The following is a 19,315-nucleotide window of genomic DNA, read 5'->3' as shown; positions in this document are numbered from 1 at the left end:
TTACATGAATTTCATGCAGAACAGTAATCCAAAGTGACTGCATTCATTCCAAACAAAATTATATTGCAAAAGCGGTACCAAAGTAATGTTTATAATTTATAATAATGATGAATAAAAGAGGACATAATAAACTGTATGAAAAGAATTCCAGGATGACCATGAGGTAACTATGACACTGACCTCTTAACATTACTGTTCAGTTTCATTGGTTCAGCTAATCTGAAATAGTTGTTTTATAGGCAGCAGAAAAAAAAAACGAGAACCAAAAACAATAGAGTGTAGTCAAAAATAGGTTGTGTGACTCTACAATTGCATTAATACAAGATTTCATCTGGTATAAAAAACTTGCCTATGCATGTAAGCAAAAGGGGTGGGAAAAGTTTGAGTGGACACAACACATACGGTATATAGATAGATAGATAGATAGATAGATAGATAGATAGATAGATAGATAGATAGATAGATAGATAGATAGATAGATAGATACTTTATTAATCCCGATGGGAAATTCACAATTCATATATTGTGTATATGCCAAAAAAAGGTGACAATAAAGTAAATAAGGCTGCTGTCTCATATGCATTTAGTGCTCTTATTGTTCTTATATTTGTTGTGGTCTATGTTTCAAAAGAGTACAATTTATTGAAATTGTGTGTGATGCTCAGCAACCTGTGGTATAATGGGCTATACTATAATCTTCTAGCAATGGTTTCAAAATGAAAGACTACAGAGAAGTTTGCCTTGATTGTAATGGGGGTCATCTATTATGAGAACCCTTTGTGTGTTATCAGACACCATAGGTGTTGATAACTGTTCCACTGGAACCCTGGCAAAGATTGATGGTGATTCTTGTAATACAACCACCTGGTTTCACTCGCTCAATGAAAATCTTGATAAGAATTAGAGAGGGCATCCTGCAATGATCTGCAGCTAGGTGACCATCTGTTTTTATGGTCCTTGCAGGGGTAAAAAAAACAAAACAAAACAAAGACAGCTGTCTAGTTTGCAAAAAAAGAGAAAAGTCTCTGTGAAGGCAGTGGGGACAGGCTGACTGTTTTTACAATGAAGACAGTGCGTACAATTATTTTAATGTGTGTATGTCTTTATAATCTTCTGTTTTGTTGACTAGAACAAAGAAATGTACATTTTGTGGGTAACAAAGGCAATCCTTTATCTTTCTTTCAAGTGACATTCATTTAACATTACAAACCTAGTGCTGCCCTAAATGTATACTAAAATAACTTCTCCACAAACCAACAGATTACCTGCTACTCTAAAAGTTACATTACTGCTATCAAATCTCCAATTTGGAAATAAAATTAATTGGCCTGGCAAAAATGCAATGGGTGCAATAACTAACAGAAGGACTACACATCTGCAGCTATTATGGCATGGGAAAATACTATTTGACACCTCAAAGTTGTTTGGAAAGCTAAACAAAATAAATTATTTTCAACTCAACAATTGTTCTAGATTACGAAAGTGTGCTGTAGTCTCTTTTCTGTTTTACATATTTAAATACACAAAAAAAGCAGCATGACATAATTCAATGAGTACTGAAATGATTTGACTACATACCAAGTAAACGTTTTCGGGAATGTAGTGTAATAAATGTGTATAAAAATCTCTAAACCATACATCAATTGGCAGAACCAAAGAAGACTTAGAACACTTGAACAAATGGTAATTGTTGCCATATAACAGTAAACCAATCTGTATGTTTATTCATGGAATAATCAACTGTCTGGCATTATATTATATTTCATCATATCTCTAAAACGTCATACATTGTACACATCATCTCGATTATGTATTACATGGGGAAGGATGGGGCTTTCATTATATTAAATAATCTATGAAAAGAAGGTTTCAGATGTAATGTAATTGTAACCTATCAGATTCTTTTTCAAAACTGCTATCATAAACATATAAATACATTTTACATTTTTGAATACATTGAAAACAAAAATAATAAAACTGGGCAGGCAAATGATAAACACAAAATTGTAAATCAACACAAATTACAAAAAAAAATCTTTTTATTCTAAAGCAGGCAACAGGTATCTAGGCATGTTACTTGACCTAATAAAACACTTCACTGAAGTTGCAGAGTTGAGCAGCCTTTACTCTTGATTTACTGTTTATAGTAAACTCTGGATTTTGGAAATACAACCCTTCACAATGTAAAACAAGTCACCAGTTTGCTCTGTCTAAGAGACTGGAAAAATATATGTGCAATAAACACTTTTTTTTAGCATATTTCAAAGAAACACAAGACAACGTATAATTTGTGTACAGACAACTTGAGTTCATTTCTTATATATTGTTTATATCATTTTGCTTTAAGTTTCCAATAGCAGCCATCACAGTGCAGACAAAAATGTTTTATTTGGCAGAGACTGCAGCAGCATAATGTATAAATAGCAGCTAAGTGATAAATTAATTTTGTTTTTAAGTTTGCATTATAAAATTTTTAATTAAATGCAACCCTTAATTAGATTATTTTAAGAAGCACTGGGAGTACCCAGAGTTTTAAAACAACCTGTTACTGCACTTGATGAGTAGAGCAGAATTACAAGAAATGCATACGTTGTTGACATTTACAGTTTAATATACCTAAGTGTGCATGAATGCAACATCAATTGTATCTACTTCAATTTTACCTCAAAACATGCTTCATCTCTGTAAGATGGCACATTGTCCACAATAAACTTTATCAGCTGTTGGGTTTTTCTGCCACCTTGGCTCAAAAACTTTCGCAGGCAGCCTCCATGTTCAAGCAGTATTTTTCCACTCTCATTAAGAACACGATGCCTTTCTTCAATCATGGGCATTGGCACATCATTGTCTGAGCGCAGGACGTGTTTCAACTCATCCAGAGTCATATTTGCAAAGTAAGATGCTTCTGTGATTGGAATACCTAAAAATATTAAGAACCATTGATGTCTGAATTAAGAAATTGCCATTGCTTGCTTTATTTCTTCTTTAATACTGTACCTGTTTAATAAGCCTGGAAACATTTGAAAACCACTGAATGTCTATGTTTCAATAAACAATTCAATACTGTTTAGTAAAATGCACACCAAACCAAAAAAAAAGTATATTACGAGTCCTGCTGACAAAACATAAGCATACTTTTCAAGCATAAAGTAATCTTATGCAAATAAATAGTTTTAAATAAAAAATATTTTGACAAAAGCCGTCACATTGCACAATGAAGTACTTCCACAGATAATTAACTTCTTTTTGTGATCTTTATGAGCAAAGTTGTTCAACTAATCATTTACTATACATAAGTTTACAAAAAAAAAAATATAAATAAATAAATATCAGATGAAGTACTTCCGGTTTTAACCACTTTTCTCAACTAAAATGCACTTTGGGGTATCTACACTATAGCAGGTCCAGCATGAGTGCAAAAGTTCTTTGCACTCTACGGCAGATTCTCAAGACTGAGCTGTCATTATTTAGTGTCGCTGTTGACAACACCAGGGGTCTCATTTATAAATGGTGCATATGCACGGAAGTGTTGAATATGCCTGTTTCAATGCTGAAAAACTGTACAAAAACTAAACTTGGCGTCATACCACGTACATTTTCACGGCATCCTCAAATCATGTGTATGCACATTTTTGCTCGGTTTTGTAAACTGATGGTACCCAAAGTCAAAGCAGTGCTTTGCCCAGAGGGGGCTGGGCGGTCTCATGGTCTGGAACCCCTGCAGATTTTATTTTTTTCTCTCCAGACGTCTGGAGTTTTTTTTTTTTTTTTTCTGTCCTCCCTGGCCATCGGATCTTACTCTTATTCTGTTAATTAATGTTGTTTTATTTTAATTCTTACTTTGTCTTTTATTTTTCTTTTCTTAATCATGTAAAGCACTTTGAGCTACATTATTTGTATGAAAATGTGCTATATAAATAAATGTTGTTGTTGTTGCTGCTATTTCTGTGCGGTTTCTCTTTCTTTTTTATATTCGCATCCATGACGAGGGAATTATCAAATACACTAAAAGTAACTGCATATTGTTTACAAATTTAAAACACTTGATTGTAGTCATTCTGTAACAATATAATGGTCAACAGTTACAACAGTTTATTTTGTGATAACCGGATGATACTGATGTGGAATTCTTTATTTACATTCTTGGGCATGTTTGTTTACTGGCAAACACAATTAGTTAATAATTTTTTGTAATTGCTCTCTCATTAATCTCTCTACCAATTACTACAGCAATACTTTGGTAAATGGCTTAAAAACACTATATAACACGAGATATAACAGACATATGCCACATATTTTAGGTAGTCAAGAGCTACAGATAAAGTAATTTTGATTAACTCACCGGTGAACATAAAAGTAAGCTTATTATACTCTCCTACAGGAAATACCTGAATAACCTTCCACCACATTAATACTGCGCATATATAATTTAGTAAAAATCCTCAAAATACACACATTCTGTATTTATCCAGTTTTCTTGGTAATATTGTTATTCTAAAATAATTATAATAATTCATTACATTTATATAGCACTTTGTCTGAAGTAATGTTTGTCTCATATCTCTTGTAAGCAACAGCAAATCTTTCTCTCCACCTTTGCATTAATGGTTAAAAAAAGCAAACTGACTGGAACGGATGTGTTGACTACTCTGTAGACAAGCATCAAGAATATAAACTTCATATGTGAGGCTATAGGGAGCCAATGTAGTGACCTGAAGAGAATAGGGACATGCACTCGTCTTGGCTGGTTGAATACAAGTTGGGGCACTGCATTTTGGACCATCTGCAGTGGATTGATGGCACATGCGAATCCTCCTGCTAGGAGTCTTCTTATTCTTCTTCCTTTGGCTGCTCCCATTAGGGGTCGCCACAGCAGATCATCTTTTTCCATATCTTCCTGTCCTCTGAATCTTGCTCTGTTACAACCACCACCTGTGTGTCCTCTCTCATCACATCCATAAACCTTCTCTTGGGCCTTACTCTTTTCACACCCAATGCAAATTTTAACATCTTTAACTCTGCCACCTCCAGCTCTGTTTCCTGTTTTTTGTTCAGTGCCAAGGTCTCTAACCCATATAACATAGCTGATCTTACAGACCTGTAGACCTTCTCTTTCACTCTTGCCGATACCCGTCTGTCACAAATTACTTCTGACACTCTTCTCCACCCATTCCACCCTGCCTGCACTCTCTTTTTCAGCTCTCTCCACACTCCCCATTACTCTGTACTGTTGATCCCAAGAATTTAAACTCATCTACCTTCACCAACTCTACTCCCTGCATCCTCACCATTCCACTGACCTCCCTCTCATTTACACAAATGTATTCTGTCTTGTTCCTACTGACCTTCATTTCTCTCCTCTCTAGAGCATATCTCCACTACTCCAGGGTCTCCTCAACAAGCTCACCAAAGATACAGTTAGGTCCATAAATATTTGGACACAGACAACTTTTTTCTAATTTTGGTCCTGTACATTACCACAATGAATTTTAAATGAAACAACTCCGATGCAGTTGAAGTGCAGACTTTCAGCTTTAATTCAGTGGGGTGAAGAAAACGATTGCATAAAAATGTGAGGCAACTAAACCATTTTTTTAACACAATCCCTTCATTTCAGGGACTCAAAAGTAATTGGACAAATTAAATAACTGGAAATAAAATGTTCATTTCTAATACATGGTTGAAAACCCTTTGCTGGCAATGACAGCCTGAAGTCTTGAACTCATGGACATCACCAGATGCTGGGTTTCCTCCTTTTTAATGCTCTGCCAGGCCTTTACTGCAGCGGCTTTCAGTTGCTCTTTTTTTGTGGGCCTTTCTGTTCGAAGTTTAGTCTTCAACAAGTGAAATGCTCAATTGGATTAAGATCAGGGGCCTCATGTATAAACGGTGCGTACGCACAGAAATGTTGCGTACAAACGTTTCCACGCTCAAATCACGATGTATAAAACCTAAACTTGGCGTAAAGCCACGCACATTTCCACGGTACCTCATACCATGGCGTACTCAATTTCTCCGCTCGGTTTTGCAGACTGGTGGCACCCAGCATCAAAGCAGTGCTACTGTTCCTGTGTGGTCACCCTTTCTTTCTTAGCTCCACATTCCTGATGCGGCTTTATAAATACACTGAAACTAACTGCATATTGTTTATTAGTGTAAAGCATATGATTGTAATTAACCTGCAGCAATATAATGGTCCAGGGAATAGCCATAGTATTCCAAATACCATAACTGCTTTAGCGTTGTAACTCTCACTGCATCTTCTTCTTCTTTCAGCTGCTCCCGTTAAGGGTTGCCACAGCAGATCATCTTTTTCCATATTACTCTCACAGCACCACTCGAAGTATTTATATCACTGTATCTGAGTGGGGAATCACAGCAGCAGCTGATCGGAAAGAGAAATATCGGTATACAGCATGAACCAGATGCTGACTCAGCCATGGCAAAACACTTTAGAGACTTCCCAGTACGGACTTCGCGGTTTAGAAAAAGTTTCATCCCAAGAACTCTAAAACGCGCTCAATCAGTCCATCAAGTGCTTCTTGTAGAACTGTTTACTTATAAGTACAATTACCTCACTGTAAACTTGCACTACAGTTATAATATTGCACAACCTGCGCCACTTTATAAAGCACGTATTTACATATGATGACGGTATTCATTTTTAAGATGAAATGCAGCAAAATATGTTGATTATATTATACAGATTAAACTTTAACTTCATTTAAATAATCTGTATTGTTAATAATTAAACATGTGAGGACACTGTGCCGCAGCGCTAGCTAGCTCATGGATTGTTCCTGCATTGCGTTGTATTCTTGCACTGATGCGACACTGGAAAGATAGACGGATAGAATAATTAAACATGTACTACAAAGATATGTCAGTGTTCCTTAAAAGTTTTGAAGAATCGGCATTCTAAGCTTACAAATGGCTTCACATCTATTACATAGCTGATTGTGTGGCGATTGGGTATTTGCAGAAAGAAAAGTAAGGACAGGAATTGGAGGTTAGTACGTTTGAAAGAGACAGTACTGCTTTGATAAATGTCATTGAAGGTCGCGCATGGCGCAGCAAGCCACTTGCATGAGATATGAACAAGCACTGTGCCACCGTGTTCCCATGTTTAATAACATGCTTTCATTCCTATCATCATGAAAAAGATAGCATGTATACATCTCAGTATTTTAATTATTCAGAGAGCTGTAATATTACGAACATAATGGATTATGTGTCCTGTCGGAGAAAGAGAAAGCCCGTTTAAGAAGCAGGTAGTGATTCACACACAGAGCACAAAGAAGATCAAATACAGAACAAAGCATTTAACGTCCTACTTTAGTTACAATGGGATTTTAGAAACTAGTAAATTAAATGATTTTAAGATGAAGTTTATGATGTTCTACTTTAATGGCAAAATAAACTACGTGATTAAAGTGGAAATTTCGAGATTAAAGTTGACATTTCATGCTTTTTTCCCCCACTGTGTGCCTATTTTTTTGTCTGTACCCTAATAAGCTTTCATATGACACTCAGACGGTGGGCTACGACTTGCCTTTTAACGGCGACTTTGATATGTGATTTCTTTTTTATTTCGGGCACTGTGTGCCTTTGTGAACTTGAGCTTTCGAGTTTCTCCGACACTCTGTCACTCGATCACAACTTTCTTTTGTTGATTATACCACTGTTTAAACCAACAAATAGTACATTTTTCCTTTGCCTCCACTTGGTATTTGCTGAAATTCTTATATTTTTCCCCGTGCTTTTCCCATTGTCTTTTCTTAGAAGGCTATTTATATCAATTTGCATATTCAAAGAGGCGTAATTCTGGGAGGAGTTGGGGCGGGACAGAAGGCGCGTGCACGTGCGTTACTTTTCATGCTGATCGGGATTTATGTAGTGGAAGAACGTGAAAGTTTGCGTACGTACAGATTCCTGCATCTAGATTTTTCTGTGCGTACGCACATTCCCGCTTTTGTGCTTACGCCATGTTATAGTGTGAATTCTACGCACGGTGTTATACACGAGGCCCCAGGTGACTGACTTGACCATTCAAGAATTTTCCACTTCTTTGCTTTAATAAACTCCTGGGTTGCTTTGGCTGTATGTTTTGGGTCATTGTCCATCTGTATCATAAAACGCCGCCCTATTCAATTTGACTGCATTTAGCTGGATTTGAGTAGACCGAATATCTCTGAACATTTCAGAAATCATTCGGCTGCTTCTGTCCTGTGTCACATCATCAATAAAGACTAGTGTCCCAGTGCCACTGGCAGCCATGCGTGACCAAGCCATCACACTACCTCCACCGTGTTTTACAGATGATGTGCTATGCTTTGGATAATGAGCTGTTCCATGCCTTCTCCATACTTTTTTCTTGCCATCATTCTGGTAGAGGTTGATCTTGGTTTCATCTGTCCAAAGAATGTTTTTCCAGAACTGTGCTGGCTTTTTTAGATGTTCTTTAGCAAAGTCCAATCTAGCCTTTCTATTCTTGAGGCTTATGAGTGGCTTGCACCTTGCAGTGCACCCTCTGTATTTACTTTCATGCAGTCTTCTCTTTATGGTAGACTTGGATATTGATACGCCTACCACCTGGAGAGTGTTGTTCACTTGGTTGGCTGTTGTGAAGGGGTTTCTCTTCACCATGGAAATGATTCTGCGATCATCCACCACTGTTGTCTTCCGTGGACGTCCAGGTCTTTTTGCGTTGCTGAGTTCACCAGTGCTTGCTTTCTTTCTCAGGATGTACCAAACTGTAGATTTTGCCACTCGTAATATTGTAGCAATTTCTCAGATTTTTTTTTCTGTTTTTGCAGCTTAAGGATGGCTTCTTTCACTTGCATGGAGAGCTCCTTTGACCGCATGTTGCTGTTCACAGCAAAATCTTCCACATGGAAGCACCACACCTCAAATCAACTCCAGGCCTTTTATCTGCTTAATTGATAATGACATAATGACGGACTTGCCCACACCTGTCCATGAAATAGCCTTGGAGTCAATTGACCAATTACTTTTGAGCCCCTGAAATGAAGGGATTGTGTTAAAAAAATGCTTTAGTTGCCTCACATTTTTATGTAATCGTTTTGTTCACCCCACTGAATTAAAGCTTAAAGTCTGCACTTCAACTGCATCTGAGTTGTTTCATTTAAAATTAATTGTGGCAATGTACAGAACCAAAATTAGAAAAAAGTTGTCTCTGTCCAAATATTTATGGACCTAACGGTATTTGTATGAGGCCAGCCAGTATTTAAGAAGTTACATGTTTATTTTGGTAATTTTTAACAAAGCCAAGAATAATGACTAAGATTTTCTTTTAATGAAAATCCATTTAGTTATGAAAGTTTACATCAAAGGTTATTGTATTTAGAGGGACTGAATTCAAGAGTAGAAATTTAAGAATCTCATATTCATTGAAAATTCAACATAGTTTGTACAAATTAAACAGTAACGGTCTGCTGTTTTTTCAAGGAAAAAACTGAAATAAAAGCCTTCCATTAGTAACAAGTGTGCCCAATTATACTGAAAGTTCATTGCTAAAAATATGTTTCATATGCTTTGAGACAGTAATGAAATTGTTGACTGCCTTCAGAGAAAGGCAGAGATTTTTTTATAAATAAGTATTGGGAGGTGAAACGCAAGTCAGAAACCAAGCAAAGTTCATAATAATAAAGTTAGTCCTGTATTTTGTCAAAGCCTAATGCAGAAATCAAACAGCAAAGCAAAAAAACAAAAATGGTTGAAAGCAAAGCACAATACACGTAAAGCTATCCAATCCTGGATAAGAGGAAGTGTATGGACCAGACCTTCATACCCTTCACCCCTAATGACACTGGCAGTGTGTCCTTGGAAATCACCCATTGCAACACAATAGGGACTACTACAACAAAACTGCATGAAAAGGCGACATCCAAGGCCAAACAAAATGGCAGTGAAAAATAACAAAGTGGCGCAGGTTGTGCAATATTATAACTGTAGTGCAAGTTTACAGTGAGGTAATTGTACTTATAAGTAAACAGTTCTATAAGGAGCACTTGATGGACTGATTGAGCGTGTTTAGAGTTCTTGGGATGAAACTTTTTCTAAACCGCGAAGTCCGTACTGGGAAGTCTCTAAAGTGTTTTGCCGTGGCTGAGTCAGCATCTGCTTCATGCTGTATACCGATAATTCAATCGGAAAAATATTCAATTCAATTGAAAAATAACATAAAAAATTAATAACATCTGAAGCAAGCTTTCAAAAAAAATCAAAATTAATTCTTTGGGTTAAAAAAAACAAGAAAAAATGTTCACTTTAGACACAAAAAATGCCATGAAAAATTAATGTAAAACACCAATTACTACTTTCATTACCAGTCAATCAGCTATATAGGCTAACTGTTTTAGACTTGAGAGATTCTGATTTCTGAATAAGTTAAAAATGGAAGAGAGATGGATTGCTGTCCAATACTAAAACTTAAAGAATAAAAACTATGAAGTTCTGATAAGAAAACAGTCTTTACAATCAAAAATCTAGTATTAGGAAAAGGCAATCTGAGTTAACAAATAACACTTTTATTTAATTTTGTCTAATGAACAAAGTTACCCAACACCAATGGAAACTGTGTGAAAAAGTAATGTAGACACAGGAACACGGTTTATGCACTGCAGTCATATTTTTCAGTTGTACAAAATTCTAGCATATTAGTATAAATTAGCATATACTTTTATAAATAACTTTGTTTTTTTACTTTACCTATATAGCTCTACTACTTTTGTAAATCACTATGAACTACTTTCATGCATGAAATTATACTATATAAATAAATGTTGGTACTGTTGTGGTAGAAAATTGATTTGCCTTTCCTTATACTGCTTACCCTTTGACAAACTTGTCTTTCTTAGCTGATTTTCTATAAATGTTTCCACAGCATTTCCAAATAATGTACCTGGGTTGGCCTGATTGTTTATTATATCTCAAATGGAGTTCAGCATTTAAGTTATCGGAAACAAATATCTCAAAATATGTTCCATTGCATTTTAAGACGATTGTAATATATTTTGAGATATCTCACATGCATTTCAGGATAGGTCAATTACATTTTCAGATACACTGATCCCTAGCTATATCGCACTTCGCCTTTCGCGACTTCACTCCATCGCGGATTTTATATGTAAGCATATTTAAATATATATCGCGGATTTTTTGCTGGTTCGCAGATTTCTGCGGACAATGGGTCTTTTAATTTCTGGTACATGCTTCCTCAGTTGGTTTGCCCAGTTGATTTCATACAAGGGACGCTATTGGCAGATGGCTGAGAAGAAACCCAACTTACTTTTCTCTCTCTCTCTCTTGTGCTGACTTTCTCTGATCCTGACGTAGGGGGATTGAGCAGGGGGGCTGTTCGCACACCTAGACAATATGGACACTCGTCTAAAAATGCTGAAAGATTATCTTCATGTTGCTACCTTCTGTGCAGCTGCTTCGTGAAGCGACATGCTGCACGGTGCTTTGCATACTTAAAAGCTCGAAGGGCACGTATTGATTTTTGCTTGTTTGTTTTTCTCTCTCTCTCTCTCTCTTTGTCTGCTCCTGACGGAGGGGGTGTGAGCTGCCACCTTCAACAGCTTTGTGCCGCTGTGCTTCGCATACTTAAAAGCCAAACAGCCCTATTGATTTGTTTGCTTTCCTCTCTCTTTCTGACATTCTGTGCTCCTGACGCGCACTCCTTTGAAGAGGAAGATGTTTGCATTCTTTTAATTGTGAGACGGAACTGTCATCTCTGTCTTGTCATGGAGCACAGTTTAAACTTTTGAAAAAGAGACAAATGTTTGTTTGCAGTGTTTGAATAACGTTCCTGTCTCTCTACAACCTCCTGTGTTTCTGCGCAAATCTGTGACCCAAGCATGACAATATAAAAATAACCATATAAACATATGGTTTCTACTTCGCAGATTTTCTTATTTTGCGGGTGGCTCTGGAACGCAACCCCCACGAAGGAGGAGGGATTACTGTACCTCAAAATTACCGCCAATGCATTTCTATGTTGTCTCAAATATACAGCACGCATTTTCAGACACCTAAAATTCATTTACAGATATCTTGAAATCACTTCCTGTAAACTTTTCTATTCTTTTTTTAGGATCTGTCAATTTTAAAATATTTTGAAATGCAATTTAGATATCTTGAAATGAGCTAGAAGTTATTTTGTGATATCTTGAATTGCATTTCACATCTTAAAATTTACTGAAAACTATTTATAAAAGATCTGGAAATGTATTTGACATATACTGAGTAATATTGTAGATATTTGAAAATGATAGATATTCTGAAATAAGTTAATGTCTTTAAAAAGAGACCTTAAATGTATTAGCAGTATTTTGAAATAAAATTCAAGGTACTGTCCATCCATCCGTTTTCCTAACCCTCTTATCCTGGGCAGGGTCAGGGGCTAGTTGGAGCCTACCACAGCAGTCATTAAGTGCAAGGAAGGAACACCACTTGGACAGGGCAAAAACCCATCACAGGGAACATACATACACACACAAACTCTCAGGGACCAATATAACAATGCCATTTCAACTAACCAGCATGTCATTGGACTATGAAAAAAAAACAAAACACCTGAGGGAAACTCATGCAGACATTGGGAAAACATACAAACACTAAATAGGGAGTACCCAGGATGCAAACCCAAGTCTCTTTGTTGTGTGACCACAGCACTAACACTGCATCACTCACTGAAGATACATTGAAATACATTTTAAGGTATCTGAAATGAAGATAGATATTATGTCAGATACCCAAAACACAAGTCAATATGAATATACAGTACCTAGAATAAATGTCAACAGTTTCAAGGTATCTGAAAATTCTATCCACGACATTTTAAGTTATCCCAAATACATTTCCAGATTTCTTACAATCCAAATCCCTGTCCAGTAAATCTGAAATGCATTTCAAGATAACTCAAAATAAATTCCTGCTCATTCCAAGATATCTCACATTTATTTCATAAAATTGACAAGACTTCCAACTTAAATCAGGCTAGTTTTACAGGAAGTTATTGAGAGATACCATGAATTGCATTTCAGGTGCCTCATAATGCCTACAGACTTTTAAGGTATCTTGAAATGCATTTGAGATATCTCAAAGAAACATGGTATAATTTAAAAATATCTTGATTATCTATTTGAAAGTGCATTTAAAATATCTGAAATAGATGTATCTAAAACTTTAAGATATACTAATTTTGAGATACAGTAATCCCTCACTTATCGCGGGAGATAGGTTCCAAGGCCGACCACGATAACTGAATTTCCGCGAAGTAGGGACACCATATTTATTTAATTATTTAACGTGTATTTGGACGTTTTTAAACCCTCCCTGTATTGTTTACAACCCACCCTTTACTCTATTAATAACAGGGACAACTGCTAAACAATATGAAATCGGTAGATAAGTTTACACTTACTGTATAGCGAAGTACACGTAGCTATATATGACGTAATGATGGTGATGAATATGCTGCGCAGTAAAAATGATGACGATGAAGGTGATAATCCCCTGAATGCAGTAGCAAGAGCACGTTAATGCTGAATGAGTGAGATGAGACTTCCTGGTTAATGCAGCACGCCGTCGCTGAGCCAATCAGCAGCACACAGGAACTTAACTGCGTGCTCTGATTGGGTAGCTTCTCAGCCATCCGCCAATAGCATCTCTTGTATGAAATCAACTGGGCAAACCAAGTGAGGAAGCAAATACCAGAAGTAAAAAGACCCATTGTCCGCAGAAACCCGCGAAGCAGCGAAAAATCCGCGTTTTATATTTACATATGCTTACATATAAAATCCGCGAAGTCGTGAATCCGCGAAAAGTGAACCGCGAAGTAGCAAGGGATTACTGTATCTTTAAATGTTAATTTGACTCGCCATATAAAGTGCTTAAAAATAAACTATACTGTCCCAGAAAAGGTAAACAGTCATAAATGTCAAAGACATAATGCTTTATTGGTAAGGAGAAAGAAACTTTATCAGACACTGAGTAATTTGGGTTCTGCTAAGATTAGGTACAATACGTACAATCTTACCTTCATCCAAGGCTCTTGTAATAGCTGCACACAGTGCCATATACCCACTGTATGTTTTGCCCTTATAACATACTAAACAGGGCTTATTGTCATCATCAGGCCAGAAGGAAAAGTTAAGGGTGTCAACCACATACACCCAGTTAATGGAATTGTCATCAGTATTTGCAGGGGCTAATGGATTCTGATGTTTCCAGCCATTTACACTGAGCTCTTCAGTGCCTTGTTTAGCATACAGCAACTCAGCGATCCTCTTAACACCTTCTTCGTTAATATATACATCTTTACTGTTTTCGTGTATGTATTCTCCAGATTCTCTCGGAGATAAAGGAGTTTCCATGTTCTTTTTAAAAGTACTTGAATATCCTAGATATATATATATAAAAAAAAACCTGGTTAATGCATTATCAATACAGTGGTCATCTTTGCATTTCACTCAGAACCCTTCACAAATCACATCATCAAACACTAATATAAATCAAAGTATAGTAACAGGTAATCATATATATAATGAATTATAAGGAAACACTTCTTAAAAAATTCAAACAAGTAAACATTTACTTCGGATTAATAGTATGAATTCCCTTTGGGTAATAAAGTTAAAGGTATAAAAAGTAAAAGTATTAAAAATAGAAAATCAAAGTTGAATTTTTAAGCAGGATTTGGAAGTGACCATTGATACAGGCTAACATAAATATTTAGGGCTACCAGCCACAACAAGCACCATAAGTTTTGAACAGTGAGATAGGGCAATATGACAGAGTATTCTTAAACCCTCTTAATCCAACTCAAGGATCAGAAGCCTAATCCTGGTGACATCAGGTATAAAGCAGCAACCAACACTGCATGGACTGCCAGTTCACTGAGGGATCGACTCACATATATACCCACACTTACACTTGAATGGGACCAATGTGTAGCTCACCAATATTCTAAGAGGTCTGCTTTTTTTTTTTTTTTTTAAATAAAAAAGAGGCACAGATGAACATTGTCTGTGGAATTAACTTCATGCTATCATGACACATACAGCATGTCAGTGATATTTACAGAGTGCAAGCTGTCAGCTATTCTTATTGCGGCATAGGAACACTGCAACTGAAAAATTCTAGTCACCTCCTCACACTGCATAATCAGACAAGGCAAAATCATGTGCTGACCTTCACATTACATCTGAGTTTTAAATCTAAACTTCACTCTTACTTCATATTTCACTGTGGGCTTATAGTTCACAAGGATCTGTGGTGTCATACACTATGGTAAGACAATAAATTATGGATATTTACCATTATTTAATATATAATTTAAAAACTTGATGGTGATTGTATCTACATACAGAGTATGAATAAACCATGACAAAACTGACTTATTTCATATTTACTAAAACCTGTTAAAATTTAAACTAATTTTCATCTGAATAAAAACTATTTAATAAAAATATAAAAAGTGTTTTATATATTAAAATTAATGTAAATGTATAGAATAGATTACACCACAAAATGATTTGCAAACAACACAGATTTGAATACAAATTTCAAAAAGGTACAAAAATATACTAACCTTGCTTTCAAAATGTCAATGCCATATTTAAAATTTACCAAGTAAAAAATTGAATATCCAGACAGAAATGCTAAAGAAATATAAATTCTTTATAAAGTTCAAACTGCTATATTTCACCAAACACATCAATGGTACCCTGCAAAAGAATATGCAAATCCAGAACAACTGTGCATAATCATAACTGGTGGCAAAACTACTGGAAAAATAAATTAAATCTATTTATTACTTACTATGACACACCCAAAATATTTTCTCACATAACCATGAACCTCAATAATGTTTATTAACTTTAAAAGTGTAACATTTATCTAGTATTTGATTTACTTACTTAGAGCATATAATCTTTGCCATATATTTTTATCTGCACATAGCACACTGCTAATATACACAAATAGTATACTGCTAAGCCAACCACAAGGTGAAGAATGTACCAATATACAAAAAATGTGTTTGAATATATTAATTACTGTATAGCTATTATTATTTGGAAAACTGCTACATTTGGTAAAATTGATAAGGTAACATAATGTTTCCTGTAACAATGTGCACAAAGTAAATGTTTTCTTATATTATTTTTATATGGCAAAATATATAGCCCCCAGGAAAATGTGTATGCTTGTTCATAGTGAACATTATATTTTTTGTGAATAGATTTTATATTCATGATTTTGCGTACTGCTTGGAAAACCCTTCATGAAAAATGTTAATAAAAAATAGTGCAGATAGTTCCAGCTGTGCAATAGTGTTGTATTGTTAAGGAATTGGCAGTCATGTACACTAAGCAGCATGTCTGAAACTGCAACCACACACTAAATGAGAGTTGGAAAGATGGCTGCACTATCCCACACTCAGCTCAACTATTCCTTTTGTTGCTGTAGCGTAAACTTCCCTTGCTTAGCAAATGTTTTATTGTGTATTGTAGCTTTTTGTCACAAAAACACATACTGTATAGAGTAGTTGCTTTAGGTTCTATTTCTGATTAGCTATAACTAAAGATAAAAAAAAATATATTCACATTATGTCTCTCATGCTCAACTTCAGAATACACTAATTCCATAACTTCCACCCTATCTGAGAGATGTCTATTTTTCAGCTGGTGCCTAGATACAGATAATCTGTATTTTTGTGCCAATATCCTGTATTTTTTAAAAGTTGATATAAAGAAAAGGTTGTGCAGAGTAATACATATTTAGAGTTACAAATTTAATTTTCTCTTATTTATATTGCCATTAAATAGTATTTGCCAAGTATTGTATCTCAAATACTGGACCAACCTATTTGTATGTGCTTTGGCCACAACTATTTGTATTTTACTTTTCAACATAATTTTGCAAACTTATTGTGAAATATTTATCCTAACCCAGCCACAGGGGATGCACAAACCAGTGTGTTTCTTTGTGCCGGTCCCAAGCCCGGATAAATGGGGAGGGTTACGTCAGGAAGGGCATCCGGTGTAAAATTTTGCCAAATCAATATACGGACAAAATTTTTCAGGATGATCCGCTGTGCCAACCCCTAACGGGAGTAGCTGAAAGAAGAATTGTGAAATATTTATCCTACATCTACAAGTGGCATTCAGAAAATCCTGAGCGTAACAGCTCTCCTTGTATTTACATATGTTGTCCTAGAGAGCACCATAAAGAGTAAAGAAAAAAAATCATCCCCACAGAAGTCATGGAGCTACATTTTTCCAAGTTTTCTTGGAAAAGCTTGCCAATTCCAAGACCTTGTCGAGTCAGTTTCTGTCGAGTCTTCCTTGCAAGCTCTCAAGAATGTTAGTCCCTGGAATCTGATTTTTTTGCTAGTGACTGGAGACAAAGCCCGATTTCTCTTTTCAGCTTGAAACCAAAAATCAGTTAAATGTGTGGCTCCCCAAGACCCCAGTCAAAGCCAGGCACTGAAAGTCAGCTGGAAAAACAATGTTTGCCACGTTTTTTCTCTCAGAGACATCTCATCACCCTCAGTTACCTCATTCCACATTTTTTTCTCCACCACAAAAACTGCCAAACTGACCATGGCCACCATTCAGCAGTCTGGTGTTGAATTGCAGAGCCCTTCCCTATCCCCCTAACTTGGCACTGTGTGATTTTTGGTTATTTTAAAAAATTAAAGAACCTCAGTGTGGGAAAGTTTTTTAAACTACCAATGAGCTGAAGCTGTGAATGGAGAGTTGGACAAACTGACCAAGGTGGATTTTATGTCACGCTTTGACCAGTGAATTAAACGCCCAAAAAATTTGCATTGTTCTTGATGGTGACTACATTTAAAGTTGTGAATAAATTAGCTTTTTGGTAATTTGAAAAAATTAATTCTCAGATTATTTTTCTTTGAAAGGCTCACGGCTTTCTGAATTCCCCTCATATATTGATAATAATCAATCTTGTACATTATTCACTCACACTCTTACACGTGACAGATAAAGAGTCAATTTAATATTTCCAAATCAAATGGCCTAACATGTAAATATCTGACCTCTCGCAGGAAGTTATGGAATACTGGCAAGTTCAACAAAAAAATCTGACCCTGGAGTTGACCCCTTTGCTAACCTCTACACCACCACATTACAATAGGTACTGTAAATTGAATTCAGACCAGAATTTCATTCGTACCTCTATCCTGTTACGTATGTTGGCATTTGTACCACATTGCAAGTTTTAACAATAAATATATAATTTGTCGTGGACAAAAAAGAAATTCAGTGACTATGCTTATTTAACAATTTGAATCAACACTTCAAGCCACTTTATAGTTCTTCCATCTCTGAAGACGTTGTAACCGAAAGAATAAGTAGTTGCCAATAATAACATGCAACCTTTATTCTACTTTCCTTGATTTTAGTGATTTTTTGTTTTTAAGTAATATTACCGCAGGCAGCAGTTTTCACCAGGCTTGCATGGCCCTGATTTAAACGCAGTCTGGCTGAACAAACTGCAATAAGCATTTGTAATGGACTCCTGTAAATCAGTTACTGGCTCAAAGTTCACTTTTAAGTTGTGGAATTATGTTATACAGTTTGGAAATATTAAAATATTAACCTTTTACTTCTCTATGCTGTACAAATTGTTTGTTTAACGGGGAAATCTAGGGTAAAGTGAAAATATCGGTATTAATGTGTCTTTCTGAATTAATAATAAAATACACTACTTCGCCTAATATTGTTATTTAAACTAAAGCCGCATGGCACAACTAAACAAATAACTGCCCTATAACCGCCACGAAACACTCTCGATACACTCACCAACATACCACAATGCGTGCTTCATACAGAAATCCCGATATAAAATTAAACAAGCCTTCCGGTAAACTACCCGCCTCTTCTGTTGCGTGATTGGATGTCACTGCTTTTTTTTTCTTTTATGCCTGTTTTGATTGGTTTATCGTAACCCCAATTACAGCATACTCGCCCTTAAGCGAGTGATTGTATGGAGCAGGCAAAAGATAAGCTTCTCGAGCGCCTGACGAGAGATGGAATACAACCGTGTATTTAAGAAGCAGGAGTATTAGAGTTTCTGCTAAAATGAGGATACACCGCTGAACGACGAAAAATAGTAAAATGTCTACAGCTGTTGCGTTGTGCATTTCTTGATGTCGTATGTTCCACTGAAAATAAAAGTAATTCAATACCTAAAGTTGACCATGAACACATTAGCCGCATGCGATTGGTGGCAAATCGGAAATCCGTTTTTTTTTTCCAAT

At 35.9% G+C, this 19,315-nt stretch overlaps 1 protein-coding gene across 3 annotated transcripts in view; it reads right to left on the bottom strand.

The window, feature by feature from the left end:
• qng1 (Q-nucleotide N-glycosylase 1) overlaps nucleotides 1-18,934 on the bottom strand; it is a 39,031-nt gene extending 20,097 nt beyond the window's left edge. The window contains exons 1-3 of one of the 3 annotated variants that reach the window (XM_028802422.2): nucleotides 18,866-18,934; nucleotides 14,066-14,428; nucleotides 2,664-2,920 (exon numbers count right to left, since the gene is read on the bottom strand). In XM_028802422.2, the coding sequence (XP_028658255.1) occupies nucleotides 2,664-2,920; nucleotides 14,066-14,402 (594 nt within the window). In that variant the 5' untranslated portion in view covers nucleotides 14,403-14,428; nucleotides 18,866-18,934. Of the gene's footprint in view, nucleotides 1-2,663; nucleotides 2,921-14,065; nucleotides 14,429-15,619; nucleotides 15,749-18,857 lie in introns of those variants that run through there. The other 2 variants (XM_028802421.2, XM_028802423.2) reach the window with 2 other exon arrangements.
• Between the last annotated feature and the right edge of the window lie 381 nt (nucleotides 18,935-19,315).

The sequence above is a fragment of the Erpetoichthys calabaricus genome, chromosome 5, assembly GCF_900747795.2.
Source record: "Erpetoichthys calabaricus chromosome 5, fErpCal1.3, whole genome shotgun sequence".
NCBI classification, from domain to species: Eukaryota; Metazoa; Chordata; class Cladistia; order Polypteriformes; family Polypteridae; genus Erpetoichthys; species Erpetoichthys calabaricus.
Note: the sequence above shows the minus strand (reverse complement) of the source record. Positions and strands in the feature narration are given on the sequence as shown.